Source organism: Schistocerca gregaria, chromosome 4 (genome assembly GCF_023897955.1).
Source record: "Schistocerca gregaria isolate iqSchGreg1 chromosome 4, iqSchGreg1.2, whole genome shotgun sequence".
NCBI lineage: Eukaryota > Metazoa > Arthropoda > Insecta > Orthoptera > Acrididae > Schistocerca > Schistocerca gregaria.
In genome coordinates this window covers 564,416,166-564,434,152 of record NC_064923.1, presented here as the reverse complement: position 1 = coordinate 564,434,152, position 17,987 = coordinate 564,416,166, and the positions used below count along the sequence as shown (strand labels likewise).

At 42.6% G+C, this 17,987-nt stretch overlaps 1 protein-coding gene across 1 annotated transcript in view; it reads right to left on the bottom strand.

The window, feature by feature from the left end:
• Positions 1 to 16,663, bottom strand: part of LOC126267991 (paramyosin, long form) — a 179,824-nt gene extending 163,161 nt beyond the window's left edge. The window contains exon 1 of the mRNA XM_049973353.1: positions 16,476 to 16,663. Coding sequence (XP_049829310.1) covers positions 16,476 to 16,500 — 25 coding nt within the window. The 5' untranslated portion in view covers positions 16,501 to 16,663. The remainder of the gene's footprint in view (positions 1 to 16,475) is intronic.
• Between the last annotated feature and the right edge of the window lie 1,324 nt (positions 16,664 to 17,987).

The window sequence follows — 17,987 nt, the reverse complement described above, 5'->3', positions numbered from 1 at the left end:
TGGCCCAGTGGTTCTCGGAGTGGAGTCATGCGGACTGAGCCCGGATGGCGACTGCAACTTTCACCCCGGTATCTGGCTTGTTGGAGGAGGTTTATGATGACCAGAATGCTTCAACCTTTCCGCAGTGTCTTATGGAGCGAGGAGATGTGACGCTGTTGATGGTGACGACTCAACCAGACGAAGACATCTAACTTTCTGGAAGCTTGGTGTTCTTTGAGGTATCTAAACCTAGTTTCACCCCACAACACTGTACTTTATACGCACATACCACAGTCTTAGCCTGGTAGAGGTTAAGTGCAATATTACGATACTGAGATCTGGAGTTCGGTCCGCAGTCCTACCGAGGATATTTTGTGTCACTTAATGGCAGCTATCATCACTGGTAAGATTTGTTATTGTGAAAAATGCCAAACTTTATCGTGATTCGGCGACCACAATAGACTGTATATTCCCCAATAACTGGATGTGTAGGTCAGTTAAATATCAAAGGAAGCGAAATGCATACGATCTCCAATAGAAAATTGCCTAATAAAATACTGCACTGTCAAAAAACTGACCGTCGGGCTGATGGCAGCTTTACCTTTCCTTCAGTAAAGAGGTGCTCTTACGACACATCACTACCATGACCCGAAGGAAAAGCGACGGCGTTTATGAAGACGAAATCCCCTCCAGTTAAACGCTTGAACTTACCTTTGGTACCTACCAGCCAAAAGTGTCTCACGATTTTACTTAATTTTATTAAATTCCTGATAACGAGTTCAGTCGCTTAGTGTTTGTTTTCGCTTGAGCTAAAAGATTTTTCCAACATGTACATTCAATTGGAGCAACGAAGGATTATTATTTAACAACCCATCGTGAAAGCCATCTCTGGGGGCAGAGAGCAACCTCGAACTGAACACTGATGAATCGGAATGTGGTCGCTGCTTCTTTCAGTGATCCACCCTGATACATACAGATTTTACGGACTATAAGTCCAGACTATAAGATGTTCCTTAATTTTTAGGAATTTTTTAATAAATAAAATGTTTACCATTTTTTATTATTAGATTGAAAAGCCAAGCTAATAATTTCTTTGTTTAGAAACCGAATTGATCTTTAAAAACATCCTGAAAATCATCATCTGAACTTTCTTCATATTATTTCTCTTCTTCTTCTTCTTCTTCTTCTCCCTCTTCGTCGTCGTCATTATCCTCTTCATACATAAGATGGCCTTCATTGTCATCGAGAGCGCTCCTTATGCCACGCTTCTTGAGAGATTTAACAATAATTATCCTCACTCTAGACAACGACTGCTTCACCCATTGACACACTTGTTTCATTGTAGGTCGTTTTAATGCTCCCTTCGGCGTGAATTAATGTCGGGATTCATCCATGAACCACTTGTCCATTCCTCTCCCATATACACTTTAAATGGTTTATTTATCGGGACATCAAGATGCTGCAATTGTGAAGTCAGTCCTCTCGGAATAACAGCAAGCTCTGTATTTCCCCGTCACAATTTCTCTTTCATAGAATTTTTCAAATTACTGTTAAACAGATATAGCACCAGAACTCTTCTTCCATAAAGCATCTTTCCTTCTCTCCCTCACTCTGTTAATTGTTCATTCCACACCAGCCTCGTCCATTCACCCTTTGTCATGTACAACACCTGGCGGTATTTCAGAGAGTTTTGACATTGTTTTGCGCTTGAATTCGTTGGGTTAAGTTTAGTACCGTCAGCACAACATGAAAGGATAACAGTGTAGTGCATTTTTTTGTGTCCATTTGTTTTTATAGTCACAGTTTTAGTTCGTTTCTCGGGAAGAGTTCTGTTACTGGACACAGCAAATCTCATGGGAGTTTCGTCCTCATTCGCTATTTAGCTTAGTTCCACACTGGTTTTCTTCCGATATTGAATAATAAAGCGGTAGAAGCATAATATTTTCTGTTCATCCTGTTGTTGCATTTTCTGAGATATTTAGGTTTTGGTTCGTACGCTAAAAGTCCATGACGCGTCATAAACATGTAGCACCAACCAAGTCCGCTCTGAGTGTAAGAAGTTGCACTGCAGCGTTAGCGCAAGAGTGTGTATTTGAATCATTTTTGTATTAATTCCAGTGCCGTTTTGACGCCATCCTTGAATACATTTCAATATGTCATTTTCTAGTTTTGGCCATTTTACCTCCAGTCCTCTGTTTGCACATTTAGTCTTCCTCATTTTTTTCTTCAGTTCTTCTTTACTATCCCGCCAATCACCAATGGTTTTTTCTGTTGCTGGAAGGCCTAAATGACGCTTGGCTGCTCTGTTTCCATGTTCTTCTGCATGCGCTATTACTCGTACTTACAGTTTATAGCCAGCATCGTATGAATACCTTTTATTTCTTCCACTAGCAAACTAACTACTAACAAAGATATTGTACTGTTACGAATAACACAAGTCACTCTCAATTGGAGATCACTGGCACCGTAGGCAGCAATGACGCGTCATAGGCTAGGCAATGTTCTGGGTTTGTGATGAAGGGGCGGGAGACTGTGCTAGCAAGCTTGTAAATCACCTCAACTCACGTTCGTCGCATCAGTGCACTTCTGCTTCCAGTTCAATCCAATGTTGCTAGACAGAGTTCCCGCGGCATGAATATATGGCCATTTTAAGACTGGCGGGAATTTGAAATTAAGCACTGGACATTTTTATATCAGTTTAGATTGTAAGACGCATTTTCGAGGCAATTTTTCGAAAGAAAAAGTGCGTCTTATAGTCTGAAAAATACGGTAGCTCAACTGATTTAGTGGAACCGAAGAAGAACCATTTTTGCCACCTCACTAGGTCATCCGAAAGTAACGGAAAAACAGTAACTACGAATTACCACAGCGCTTATCACCACGTTCACAGCTTTTAAATAATTAAATGCGTGAATACCACTTTCAACGTTTATACAGAATGGAATTTTTTTTAGAGTCTTTAGAAGCCTTACATTTGGGAAAAGAAAGGCAGTAACTCTCCGTGGACCTTCTTGATTTAGGTTCGGATGGGTACATAGATAGTTCCTTTAAATACAACGTGGCGGATTTCAGAACCATGTTTGAAATTATCTGAACAACCAAGTTGTGATGTACCTGAAGCCTTCGACTCTGCTGGCCCCAGAATTTTTTTACAGACACTTGAAGTTACTGGTTGTCAAGATAATACGAGTAAGTGTTCGGCTTCATACTGGAGTGATAGGAAACAAAGTCTCGTACTGGATAATTCGTGCATTTTTGCGATGAATCTTCTTCTGAACGGGGGCAAATTACTACCAGTAATCCACATGTTCGACATAGGGAGCAGTTAAGTTTTTGTTATACATAAATTTCACACTGGCAAAGAATGATACAACCACCACAATCAAGCCCAATAGAGATGCAAAACTAAACGAAATATACAGAAAAATAATCGTTGGTTTTTGGTAAATACACTGTTCATTGAATTCTGTACGGAGCGCAATATCCTCGTTGACAACAGAGCACGGGAAAATGTTGCAGATGTTTTCAAATGCGTGTAATCAGGAACAATTGTGCTGTGCGGTAATTCCTGATTTGAGTGAGGAAAGTATAAGGAAGATGCAGCACTTTTCATATTTAGATTGACTATTGTAATATGAAATATGTTCTGCTACAGTTCCACACATAGACACAAAGTACACGTTGTAAAGGAATGTGCGGTTTGGATAACATCCGCTGTGCATCTTGAAACCTTGCCTAGTCAGCTGTTACAAAAATAGTTACTCTACCGAACGTTCTACAATAAGTTTACTGTCTTACGACGTTTTTTTGCCACAAACGGGTCACAGTTTGAAGATAAAATTAGCACAGATAGATATAATACAACGAACAAAAATGGCCTTCACAACCACACGTTAATGTTAGTCTCTCAGAGAAAGATGCAGACATAAAAAATATTTGATTACGTACCTCCTGTGTAAGTTAATGGTGCTAGCGGACAGTTAACGTTTCGTATAGCTAAAACTGAAATTATTTCCACGCAATAATTCCTTGTATTCTTTAGTTGAATCCTTGAATCGCCAATGTTTCTGGTTGGAATACATTTATTAAATTTTATTATAGATTAATATTAAAGTTAAAGTCTAATTATGTAAATAATCAACATGTAGCCTCATTTTACGTGAGAGAATATATCTTATTTGTAAACTACTATCACGCTCCCCGTCATAGGACATTTGTATCGAAGAAGTATCTAAATCAACTTAGATTATTTGTCCCGGCTGAACTAGAGTTCCATCGCAATGGCCTAGATATTGTAGGTCCGTTAAAGCGTAATCACGCTTCCTTTTTTTTAAACGCATATACCTGTTACAGTGAAGAAATATAGTTTATAATACGATGTAATACTCTCTCTCTCTCTCTTTCTGTCTCTCTCTCCTTCTTTCTCTCTCTCTCTCTCTCTCTCTCTCTCTCTCTCTCTCTCTCACTCACTCATAGCACACACACGGACACACGGACACACAAACACACACACACACACACACACACACACACACACACACACACACACACACAACAAGACAGAGGTCACGCATAGCATTACGATTTTAGTTTTCCTTATGACATATTTTAGTTTGAAGATCGGACCTGCGTGAAGTTTACTGACATAATTTTGTTCCTAGTATAGGAAAGTCGAAACATAACTCAGAATGAAATAAAATTTACGATACAAAAGTACGCAGCTATGTTTTTATGATTATTTTTGATTTTTTGGCGGGCCGGGGTGGTCGAGCGGTTCTAGGCGCTACAGTCTGGAAACGCGCGACCGCTACGGTCGCAGGTTCGCATCCTGCCTCGGACATGGATGTGTGTGATGTCCTTAGGTTAGTTAGGTTTAAGTAGTTCTAAGTTCTAGGGGCTGATGACCTCAGAAGTTAAGTCCAATAGTGCTCAGAGCCATTTGAACCATTTTTTGATTTTTTGGCAACAACATAACAATAACTCGGGAATATATAGAGCACTTTCATACTGCATCTTTAGAGCTCGCCGAAGGCAGCGTCTGGCCAAGACTGTAACGGACAATGTTTCCTCAGTCCCTGAATGTTTGTTCAATGAGTATCGGTTATCAACAAGTTTATTTGTTGGTAGAGACGGTTGTAGAGCTGAAGGGGTAATGTAGAAGGCGAAAGCGGGTGCTGGCGCGTGGCCCACGGTCGTGGAAACCTGCCAAGGGGCGGCCCAAACTAATCTCTGCGACGGGCGGTAAGAGGCAGCGAGGGTTCGCTCACTACAAAACACTGCGCGAGGACTTCGGAATTTATTCTGACGTCGCGGTGTCTGGACTCTCCTACACTGTGTAGCCTCTCCCTGGCCCCCACGTTGACCCTCAGCGCTTCACTTTCCGTGGCATTCTGGTCGCGGGAAAAGATTCAGTAGACGTGGGGTGGAGCTTAGCTCAGGCACTCGTGAATGTTGCCGCCTGATGAAAGAACCTCACTCCGGAGTCTCTTTCACTGTGCAGCCGATTGTCCTCTGTTTCGGTCAAATGTTTGTCCGGAGTGGAAATAAGATTTCCTAGAAATTAAAAAAAGTACTTTTGTCAGGGTGTTCATAGGCAAACAAAGGGCGAGAAGTGGATAAATGGGGTTGACCAGCGCGAGCCTACTTTTGGAAAAAAATTGATTTAATTCTTTGAAAGTAATCAGGATAATTAACAAAAACTTAATTAGTGATTTGAGGAAAAATTGAAAATTTTTTGTAGCAGCTGCTGCTAACTATGTAAATGAAGTATTAAAAAGTTCATCTCTTCACGGCCTAATTATTTCGAGCACAAAAATTTACATTGGGGCGATATTTAACTGTCAGTAAAAGGAATTGAAATAAAAAAGTTGAAAAACGAAACGGTTAAATGTTTAGTGAAATAATTTGTCTACAAGTAAGAAATAAAATGGATTACAGAGACATTTGACTCACCTCTGAATGATGCTCGAAATCGCGTGCAGCAAGTGAGATGCCGGCTAAGAATTTGAAGTTCAATGTTTACCTTCGAATCTGAGAATTTTAAAGAGTAGTAGAGGTTATATGTCTGGTGGAATATGTAACATGTACAGTCTCATTTGCTGTACATGATTTCAAGCAGCATTCAGAAGCGCGCTATATGCTTCCCTAATGTATTTTATTTCTTACTTTTACAGAAATTAAAATTTTATAGCTGCCACAAGCCGCATTTAACTTTTTCTTTCTTTTTTCATTTTTCACTCGATCTATGCGATCATCCCCAGAACTGCGGAAGTACAATGTGTTAAACCATCGTACAATAGGATACATTCACAGATTCAACTTCGAACGTGATAACTTACACTCCGTAGCCGAGGGTTACTCATTATAAATATCGGACTGTGTACAGCGCCACTGTCATATTTAAAATAGGGTAAAGTTGGTTGCGAGTAGTTAACGTAAGCTCTCTGGTCAGGTACATCTAAGATTAAACAGCAAGACATATCACTTCTTGGTGAGCGAGACAAGGCCATATCGAAAGAAGATAGGGTTCAAACTACGCCATGCAATTAATGCAGAAAACACGAACATCACTAAACTATTGCAAATATCAGCCGCTTTTTCGGTCGTTCGCGCGTACTAGTCTAAAAATCATATCTTGCTAATGAAATAATTTTAAAAATACATAATAAAATTATAAATTAAAATTATAATTGCCACTTTTACATACGTTATTAGACTGTCATGTATGTAGCAAGTTATTAACGTCATTAATACTGACATATATTAACGTAGATTAAACATACCATTCAGACAGGGTGGCATCATTTCTCTTACGTCTGCAACTATTTGCTACAAACACGTGCTTGCGTATACTCATGAAGGTGACATGTTTCAAACTGTATGGAACTTCCGTATTGAAACTAGACGCCAATTAGAAAGACCATTAATGTTGGCTCTGATGACATAAATATGGTAAAGAGTCATCGCTTCTACGGACACTGTAAAGATTCGTTACATGCACAAGTTAAATGAACACAAAAAATAATGACGTACGTACGTCGTATTTGTAAGTGCTCATTAAAATTTAAAATCCACTTACAACTAAAATGTATATGATTGTAGAAGTCGGACATCACGATATTATTGTTCTAAAGATTGCCGTTTATTAAGATGGAAAAACTTAAGAGACATTTCAGATTACCGTAAAAGAAATTTTCGCATTCAGAGAAATTATTTCACAAAACATTTGACCGTTTCTTTTTCAGAATTATTTTATAAATTTTCCAGGCGATTAAGAGTAACTGTAGGACCGCGACTCAAACGCAAAACTTTGGCAGCACACAATTTTCGTCTGCCTGTGTGTTTCAAAACAGTTTACGCTCGGCCGCAGAGTGAGAGTTTCGGTTTCGAAACAACCCCACTGCTGAATCTATGGTACTTTTCCGCGAGAACCTTTCTCTTACAGACGTTCTAGAACAGCAAGGTATACAGGAGAACCTCGATCAAGGTTGGAAACAGGAAGAAGACCATTACTCGTGATAGGCAAGGTTTTCGTTCGAGTGCTAGTCCGGCACACAGTTACAGGGAATCAGATGTGTTCATATTAGTACCACAACCGGAACTTAGTTTCGATCATGAGAAAAAAATTCACTGACACATACCTATACCATCCCACAGAGATTGTAGGAGAGAAAATGTTCCCTTCTAGCAGCAGTTTATAGAAGGTCAGTGGAAGAACAAAGAGTACCTAGCAGCTGACGAAAAAGCACGACATTCCCTTTTTCAGGTAGGGTCATAGGACAGATGCACATTATTATAGGCCCATATCGCTGGCGGCAATCTGTTGTAGAGTTGTGGAACATGCCTTATGCTCACGTATTATGACGTTTTTGGAGAACGAAAATCTCTCCTATAAAAATCAACATGGAATCCGCATACATGTATCTCGTGAAACTTGGCTCGCTCTGTTCTTCCATGAGAACCACATTGTTGAAAACGTCGGCGCTCAGATTGATGTTGTGTTCCTTATCCTCAGGAAGGCAGCTGATACAGGCTTGTGTCTGGATTCAAGATTTCATTGCAAATAGAACCCAATACTTAATGGAACAAAATCGACAGGAGCACCCTAAGAAAGCGTGATAGGACCGTGCTTATATAGCGTCGGGAGCTTCATGGGGCCAGTTGCAGATGATTCGGTTGTCGAAGGTAACAACACCAAACGACAAATAAATGTAACATGTTGTGCATACATAGGAGAAGAAATCCACTACTGTACACTGTTGGCGATTAATTTTCTGGAAACAGCAATAGTGCAAATTTCTAGGATTAACAATACGAAATAACCTAAGGTGGAATGACGACGTAAAACAAATAGTGGGAAAAGCCTATGCCAGACTGAGATTAATGGGACGAATCTTCAGAAAATGTAATTAATTCACGAAAGACCTGGCCTACAAAACACTTGTTCGACCGGCTCTTGACTGCTGTTTGTCACTCTGGGACCCATACTAGATTTGATTAATTGAAGAGATACACAAAATGCAACAAAGGGCAGTGAATTTCGTCACAGGATCGTTAGGTGGTGCGAGAGTGTTACAGAAATGCTCAACAAACTCCGGTGGTGGACGTTACAAGGGAGGCATTGTGTATTACGAAGAGATTTGCTGTTGAAATTCCGAAAGAACGCATTTCCAGGGAAATTCGAGCTAAGTATTATTTCATCCCACACACTTCTCGCAAAAAGACCCCAACGAGAAAAATCGAGAAATTAGAGCTAAACAGCTTAGCGGAAATCATTCTCCCCACGCGCCATTCGCTAGTGTAACAGGAAGGGGGAGCAGGTATTGGTACTAGATGTACCTCCCGATCGCACCGTCAGGTGGCTTGCGGAATATATTTGTAGATTTAATAGCGATTCGGAACCGCAGTTATTCCAAATTCTATAAAAATTCTCTCTAGGTTAACTGTTAAAGACAATAACATATCATGTAAATTAAAGTTTTTTATTGATCATTTTGTTATACTCAGATTTTAAAAAAAATGCCTGTAGCCTAGTTTGAACTGCTGTATAAAACAGAGACACAGGAAAAAGGAACCAGGAAATGGAGGCTGAGACACAGATTACGGTTTAACATTTTTGAGTGTAGACATCACTACAGAAGGAGTACAAGCTCTCACAGAAGAAGAAAATTGGCCGTGTATTTTTCGAAGCAACCATCTCGTCATTTGCCTTAACCGATTTAGAGAAACGACAGAACGAAAATCTAGCCGGACAGATGGAACCGAACCCGGTACTCCAGAAGACCAAGCGGTGACCTCTACATCAACAAGCAGATTAAGCAGATATGAAACTGCACGGGAACTACATGCGCTTACCTGCTCGAAACGGCTGTTATTAGGTGAAAATATTTCAAAACCTCATGGACATGCTCATATAACATTGCTATGACCATCCCAAAAGCGCCTCTTGACGCATATCCCACATACGTCTCCACGTAAACGCTGACCTGATTTTTCAGCTCACCACCCGGTCACAAAGCAGAAAAAAGCGTGAAAACACCAAGAGAAAAATTTATTTGAAAATTAATTCGTGACTTTTGAATAGGATTCAACTAAACAAATGTGTCTGCCTCCGTAGATGAGAGGTTAGGATGGCTGACTGTCACATGGAGGGACCAGGTTCAATTCCCGGTACTGTTAGGGAGTTTTCCGCGCTGGTAGGACTAAAACTGGGTGCACTCAGTCTAGTGATGGCAGCTGAGGAGGAATCTGTAGCGGTTCTAAGGCTTGCAAAGCCTAAACAACCAGGGGAGGGCTGTGCTGACCCTCACGTCCCTTCATAATGCAACCTAATGACGCCGTTGGCCGAGGATCACACGGTGCCGGCCGAGGTGACCGAGCGGTTCTAGGCGCTACAGTCTGGAACCGCGGCACAGCTACGGTCGCAGGTTCGAATCCTGCCTCGGGCATGGATGTGTGTGATGTCCTTAGGTTAGTTAGGTTTAAGTAGTTCTAAGTTCTAGGGGACTGATGACCTCAGATGTTAAGTCCCATAGTGCTCAGAGCCATTTGAACCATTTGATCAGATGGCAGTCGGTCGGTTATGATGGATCCCTCTGCGCCAGAGCGGCGGATCAATACAAGTCTAACAATGTGCCGTCCAGTAGAGGTCCGATATCTTACGTCAGGGCCCCAAAACAGCATCAGTTTCGCCAGAGGCGAGACATGACTAGATTACAGTCCAAAACATCTTTCGATAATTTAGACTATAGATCGATGATCCTGTCACCTATTTCGTAAAGCTCTCCGTAGTGGAAGTGATTTTGCGCGTAACTACAAATGATTCAGATGCTTACAGCGCTGTAGGTTGTTTGTAATGAACCGGATAACAATTTATTTTTTCTTATAACTTTGAAATAAATCGCCCTGCTTAAATGATCTGGTTGGGTATGGGGAAAACTTGGGGAGCTGTTGAAAGCAATGGACTGTATACTTAGCACAGAATTTGGTTTAAGGGTTGACACAGCACTGACGGAAGGAAAAGAAAGGAATAGTAAGAAGAATAACGACTTTCTTAAAACCAATGTTGGGAACGCTACAATAGTGGGAGAAGTGAAAGGATCCTTGTAACTAGTAAGGTGAACGGCCGAAGCAATGAATACATCAGAAGTAGTTTGTCGTAGGTAAAGAAAGCTTTCGTTAAGAAAAGAGTTCTGTTGGTATCAGATATTCATGTCGGAGTGAAGTTGAAGACTTTCCATCATGTTGGTGCAAGTGATTACGGAAGTGTGGATTTTAAGACGTTACAGTGAATTAAAGAGTAGTTTGTAACAGTGGAAACGCTGTTGACGTGCTGACTTATGCCTAAGGAGTCCAACACCCGGCAGCTATTACCAGGACATAAGATGGCGAATTCGGGAGAGGAAACAACCAATTATAGTTTAGGTGTAACCTAATAAATATACGTGAAAATACATACAACAGAATTTATAGTGTAATGGGCGATCAAAAAGTTTCCCTTTGAGGGTTTTGCTGCAGCATATAGACAAACCAGCGCGACTCCAACGCGTTTACATAACTATCGACAGGGAGGCAAGGAGTTAGAGTAGCCTTCGAACGGAAAAAAATTTTGATCGCCACTTACACAAACTGCAGAGTCAGTAGTTGGGTAATTGGTTAAAGGGTTTGTACTAGTTTTGTGGTGGCAGAAACTAGTTCTCGAACAACCATTTATGTAATACTAGCAATTTTTTGGTAATGTTTGTAAGAACCAAGAGCAAATAATATACAGGTATTTATTGTCCTCGAAAATGTGAGATGTATGGCCAATGTCAGCTTTCCACATAATGGGCTGTAATTGTGAACGATAAATAAATACCGGCCGGAGTGGCCGTGCGGTTCTAGGCGCTACAGTCTGGGACCGAGCGACCACTACGGTCGCAGGTTCGAATCCTGCCTCGGGCATGGATAAATGTGATGTCCTTAGGTTAGTTAGGTTTAATTAGTTCTAAGTTCTAGGCGACTGATGACCTCCGAAGTTAAGTCGCATAGTGCTCAGTGCCAATGGAACCATTGGATAATAAATAAAATATTCAAATTCGGAAGGAGCTCCTCTAAAAGTACGTCTGGAGCGCAGCAGTGTCAGGCAGTGAAACGTGGATCACGGGGAACTCGAGAAAGAAGAAACTAGAAGCATTTCAAACTTGGTGAAAATGAAGAATTAAAAAAATTAAGTGGGCAGATAAACTATGAAAAGTATTAACAGCAGAGGTCTATCGAAGACGGTTACCAGAGACGAGATTGGTTACTGGGAAATCTGGTATGGCATCCTGGAACAGACAAGCTGGCACTCGAAACAGCGTTAGATGGGAGAAATTGTAGCACCAGTCAAAGTCAAGAAGATGCGAAACAGTTTGTACAGCTTGTTGCTTGTAGCAGTTACATAGAGATGAAAATATTAGAACAAAAAATGAGTTGATGGAGGACAGCACCAGACGGTAGAAACACTGGTGGGCTAAAAATATTACTAGATGTATTTGTGCCGCAAGTACTACGTGCTGGTGCACATTACCATTGCCTACCACGACGTCTGTCAAATCTACCGTCGTCATAACTTGTCTTGTTATCCTCCAAAAGTATTTCGTTGTCCAGTATTATATACGCAATGGCTGCTCTTTGGATTACGACAATCCATAATGCTACCTGCTACACTGAAGACTAGATGTATTCGAGCACCGTACGTCACCACGTAACTGAAAAATGTGTTATTAATATTATTTCGTGGTCCTAAGTGGAAATGAACGGTTCTGGTACAGGAAGAAGTAAAAGTAATGGCGAAGAATGTTTTCGCTTTCTCTCTCGGAGATGATTTAGATGTGTGCCGAAAATTTGCGGGCACACTTCTGAGCCCTGCGTGCAGTCACCTGACTGCCGCTGAGCTGCTGGGCGCAGTCCAAACTAAACCGCCGGCCCCGGGAGGCGTAACCCGAGCAGCCGGGGACACCTCCTGCCGAGATAGCGGCTGACACCCGTCTGCCGTCTCGTGGCGCACTCTTCCCACCCTTTTGTTTCCTACAGATACGTGTAAAACTCCGTTGAAAATTAAACTACTGCATGTTAATCTCTGACAAGAACGTCCAAAGATACTGGCCATGGAGTATTTTCACGCATAAAAGATTGCCTCTCCGGATTTATCACTAACTGTAGTTAGTGCTTTGTAGTCGACGGCGAATGTTCGACATAAACTGAATAGGACGTGTCCACAAGAAGACATTATTTTCTCCATAAGCATAAACGATTTATCAGATTATACATTTTTCTTTAATGACGCTGCTCGTGTCTATAAAATAGATCGTACTTGACGATAGTTAAGAAATGCAGCCGTGGGCAAAATGTCCACTTGCTTTAGCGTATAGTGTCTCTCTTTAAACAAAATGCTCTTAATAAATAGGGAGAACATAATAATGTCCGATTACAAGGTTAATGCGGAATCTTTGAAGCACTTCACGTTGTTCAAATATTTAGATGTAGTATTAAGAACAGATACTACTGGGGCGAATACGTAATCAGTAATCGTAAACTATCGTCCGAGCAGTTGCAGTCCTTACCAACTAAGCATCAATGCGGAAATTGAACGAACGCTGAGACACGCTGCTGTGATCGTAACAAGTCGGCCTGGACAATATGAAAGTGTAATACATTTATTCGGGGAACTTTCAGCGAGAATCATAAGAAAAAATGTGGTGTTGTTTTTCCGAAAATCTGCTCGGCAGGTTTAGAGATCTGATTTTTGTGAACGGCTGTGCAACAGTTCCGGTGGCACCATACTATACCTTACATATTAGAAGAGTAAGATAGAGATGAGGGCGCGAACAAACCGGAATGGAAAAGGGCAGAAACTCGTGAATATTGGTACGAAGTATTCCCCGCCAGCCACTGTGCAGTCACTGCTACAGGATTTATCCACTCGCATGTGTAAATGTGTTGAAATGCCTATTACTTTTACGTGGAGTGAGTGTCAAAGTATCCCCTTTCAACTACTTCGTTTCCAAATCTGCCCTCGGTTCTTCGTCTTCAGAAAAACACACCAGCTACATCTTGATTAAAAATAAATAAATAAAAATAAAAAAGGAAGGAAATGAGGGATTTTATCTACCATCAAGATCACTACAGATGGAGCACCAGCTTAGTAGAACAATGTTAATCTTCGGAATCGTTATTTGCCGTGTTAAAAGAACTGTACAGCACTCATATGCCAAAATTTAGTGAAACCAATGAAAACCGAGGATCGGGTTTGTCTGACGAGTAACTGACTAGCGCTCCTCCAGAATCCGCGTGCAGTGTCATCGTAGCCACCTGACTCGTCTCAGCTGTCGGGAACCCTTCTCAGAGAATCGCACTGAATGAGCTTGAACTGATGTGGGAAAACTTCTCAAAAATTAAAGTAACTCAGAGTCTGGTCGTGGCGCTGACTGATAACGATACAGTGACACTGTCTCACTACATCACCACTCGCTTCGATATGTAGTAACGCCAGAAAATTATAGCATACGACGAGAAGTATGCTACAGCACTGAACTGCGGTGACCATTATGCTAAGTCGCTCCCTTTCGGTGCTCCATGGTGAGTGGACGACAGCCAGAGAGTTTGACAGCAGGAAAAATCGGAAGTGGTCACCGGGTGCCGAACACAGGAACCGCCGTCGAAAGTCAATGGCAGTGGTAAATCACTCCCAGTTAGCAACTTATTCACTTCTTAAATGGCGTAAATCAATTTGGATTAGTATTCAATAACGGATATCCTTACAATGTTCACGCTATTTTCTAAGCTGGTGGCGTTACGTACTTGTAAGAGTGCAGATACGCACCCCTTCAGACACGGCTGATGTGAAATCCATTACCTGACAAACGAGAACCCCGAGTTCGCTTTCTAGGTGGTTTTGGAGACTTACTACGTATATCGAACTGACAAATGGATCCCTCTCTTCCGATCTACGCAGACGGTCCGTAATGTTTCATCACAGATAGAAAATTAATCTAATAAACCGAGCATTTTACTCTGATGTACCAGTTCAATGCAAGTCTCTGCGAACCATGTCATCTAGGAGACCAGGAGAGTAAAATGAAAGTGAGCGAAGTGTTCTATACCGCTAAGTCGACGCGTGCGACCTCCGTTCTCCTCCTAGATAGATACTCCCTTATCATTATGTTGAACGTTGCTTGCCTGGCTCGTTGTCTCAGTGAATATGTGTCAGACCATAAAACGGCAGGCGTGGCACTCAGTCCCTAGAAAGTCCTGAGATTCGTTCCCTCATTCACCGCTTCTTTCACCTCTGATAATGACTAATTGTTGTGAAAAATATGTGCTTCGTCTGTAGCTTAGAGTCCACTTTAAACTGTGGTTTGGTTATTTTAGAAATGCCAACATGTTTTCATCCCACATTTTTGTTCATTTAAGTCAGAGCGCCTTCTGTAATGCCCTAGAAGTCGAAGCCGCCTTAATATTTTTTCTCTGCTTCCGTGATACAGTATATTATAAGCGTTGCATAGCGTAAGTAGTCTACCCTGATACATGCAGCGAAGGCCAGTGCGAAAAAAAGCGTCCAATAACGCACGCCTTGCAAATGTCGTCTTTATCTATAACGGTCCGAGTCCCAACAGACATTTATTCGTTTAGTAATTGGTGAGTTCGAGTTGCATGTTACTCAATACACTCAGTCAGCTGTACCAAGTTTTTATCGAGCGGTAAGCGTATACTCTGGCCGTTAGTTACAATTTAGAAATTTTCACCTATGTTATAGGATTCAAAACAAAATTCCTTAATTAAAGAAGACGGAAGTGTCATTATTTGAAGTCTGTACTTCATTTTCGGAAGCCATAATACTGTTCATTTATGCACTATTTACGGAAAATGAAAGTAACATGAATGTTATTGAGAAAAGGCATCGTCTAAGTACTGCTTCTCCAGGTTGTTTCAAAATTTATTATGGACAGAATGTTTTATCCTTCAGCAAGCAGGTGGCGCAATGTATCGTGAACTATCGAAATTTGTGATGTGAAAAAGGTTTTGATTTCAGTTTTTTAATCCAGTGTGTTGACTAGAACTCAATACAGTTTTGACACACGTCGTTTCGATTGCTAACAGCGCCCTACATTCATTGCACGCATTTTCGAATTTGAAATAACGAAAGTGAACAACAAAACTTTGGAGTAGGTGAATAATACTCGTAATAGAATATTTGGGATTATAACAGAAGATCGTCCTCTAGTCGACACATCTGCTTTAAACATTGTGCTACACTGTTCTGCATCGCGATTTCTGGATCTGCCTTGTATTTGCGATAACAGGTAAAGAGTGGAGAATTTGACGAAACAAGTTACATTTTCAGTTTTATTAGCGGTACGGACTTACGGACTACGTACAAGCAAATGATGTTTTATGAATCACTATCTCAGTCACACAGTTTTATGGTCAACACTAATTGTATGCGTGTATGTGGTTAGCAACACGTGAATGTATGAAACAGTTTTAACGTCATAATGTACACAACATAGCACTGAAACATCCTGGCAGATTAAAACTGTGTGCCCAACCGCGATCGAACTCGGGAATTTTGCTTGAGAATTTCTCAGGAAACAGTGGTGTTTATCCTTTCAAGAATTTAAATATGACTGGTTGCATAGCAGCTATAGCTATATAGATCTGAATATGATCTTGTTAGATCGACAGCAATATTCTCCGTGAAAAGAGGTGGAAGATAAAGGTTAATAGTAATAGACCAGCGCGTAACACTGGAAGAACAAGTCCCTATCTTGGTTTCTTTTGCAAATCGAGAGTCTGAAAGCATGGAGAACGTCCAATGCAAACAGGTGGCCGACTCGGTTACCCAGGCAACGAGGCGTGAACGCGCGCCAGCAACAAGTGGGCGGCAAATTTTATCACCCGCGGTCTCTTAAGTGTAAGTTATGTAACAGCCAGTAGCCAGTGGCGGCGGCGCCTGCACGCGCTAGCTCCCTTACCGAGCTCTGATGCAGAGGCCTCCATTGTGCTGTGTGTGGCAGAGGGTGGTGTGCGCAGGGACGAACGACGGCTGGCGGCTGGGCACTGCGCTGGGCTGGGCACGCACTGCTCACGCACGCTGCGTACGCGGACTGAGGGCTCTGAGCGGCAGCCGGCTATTGGTGGGGCGCGGGGCGCTCCTGTCCTCTCTCTGTAATTAAGGCGCTGATTAAAATAACTCGAAAGCCCATTGTGTGCTGGACGGCCAGCCTTGGGAGATGCATGGCCGCGATACCCGCCCCGGCGACAGCCTCGCCAAAGAAGCACCGTGGAACGCCAGCCAGTGCCCCATAAACTCACCGGCAAAGCGCTCACTACAACTTACCGCGCTTCGCGGGACGTGCTCGAAGAAGAAGGAAAAAAAAAGAACTGAAAAATAGAAGCGGCACCCGTAAATCCGAGAAGAAAAAGTGGCGGAAAGCCAAAGACACCACGTAGTCACTGTATAGAGAATCCATAATACACTCCTGGAAATTGAAATAAGAACACTGTGAATTCATTGTCCCAGGAAGGGGAAACTTTATTGACACATTCCTGGGGTCAGATACATCACATCATCACACTGACAGAACCACAGGCACATAGACACAGGCAAAAGAGCATGCACAATTTCGGCACTAGTACAGTGTATATCCACCTTTCGAAGCAATGCAGGCTGCTATTCTCCCATGGAGAGGATCGTAGAGATGCTGGATGTAGTCCTGTGGAACGGCTTGCCATGCCATTTCCACCTGGCGCCTCAGTTGGACCAGCGTTCGTGCTGGACGTGCAGACCGCGTGAGACGACGCTTCATCCAGTCCCAAACATGCTCAATGGGGGACAGATCCGGAGATCTTGCTGGCCAGGGTAGTTGACTTACACCTTCTAGAGCACGTTGGGTGGCACGGGATACATGCGGACGTGCATTGTCCTGTTGGAACAGCAAGTTCCCTTGCCGGTCTAGGAATGGTAGAACGATGGGTTCGATGACGGTTTGGATGTATCGTGCACTATTCAGTGCCCCCTCGACGATCACCAGAGGTGTACGGCCAGTGTAGGAGATCGCTCCCCACACCATGATGCCGGGTGTTGGCCCTGTGTGCCTCGGTCGTATGCAGTCCTGATTGTGGCGCTCACCTGCACGGCGCCAAACACGCATACGACCATCATTGGCACCAAGGCAGAAGCGCCTGAAGACGACACGTCTCCATTCGTCCCTCCATTCACGCCTGCCGCGACACTACTGGAGGCGGGCTGCACGATGTTGGGCGGCCTAACGGTGTGCGGGACCGTAGCCCAGCTTCATGGAGACGGTTGCGAATAGTCCTCGCCGATACCCCAGGAGCAACAGTGTCCCTAATTTGCTGGGAAGTGGCGGTGCGGTCCCCTACGGCACTGTGTAGGATCCTACGGTCTTGGCGTGCATCCGTGCGTCGCTGCGGTCCGGTCCCAGGTCGACGGGCACGTGCACCTTCCGCCGACCACTGGCGAC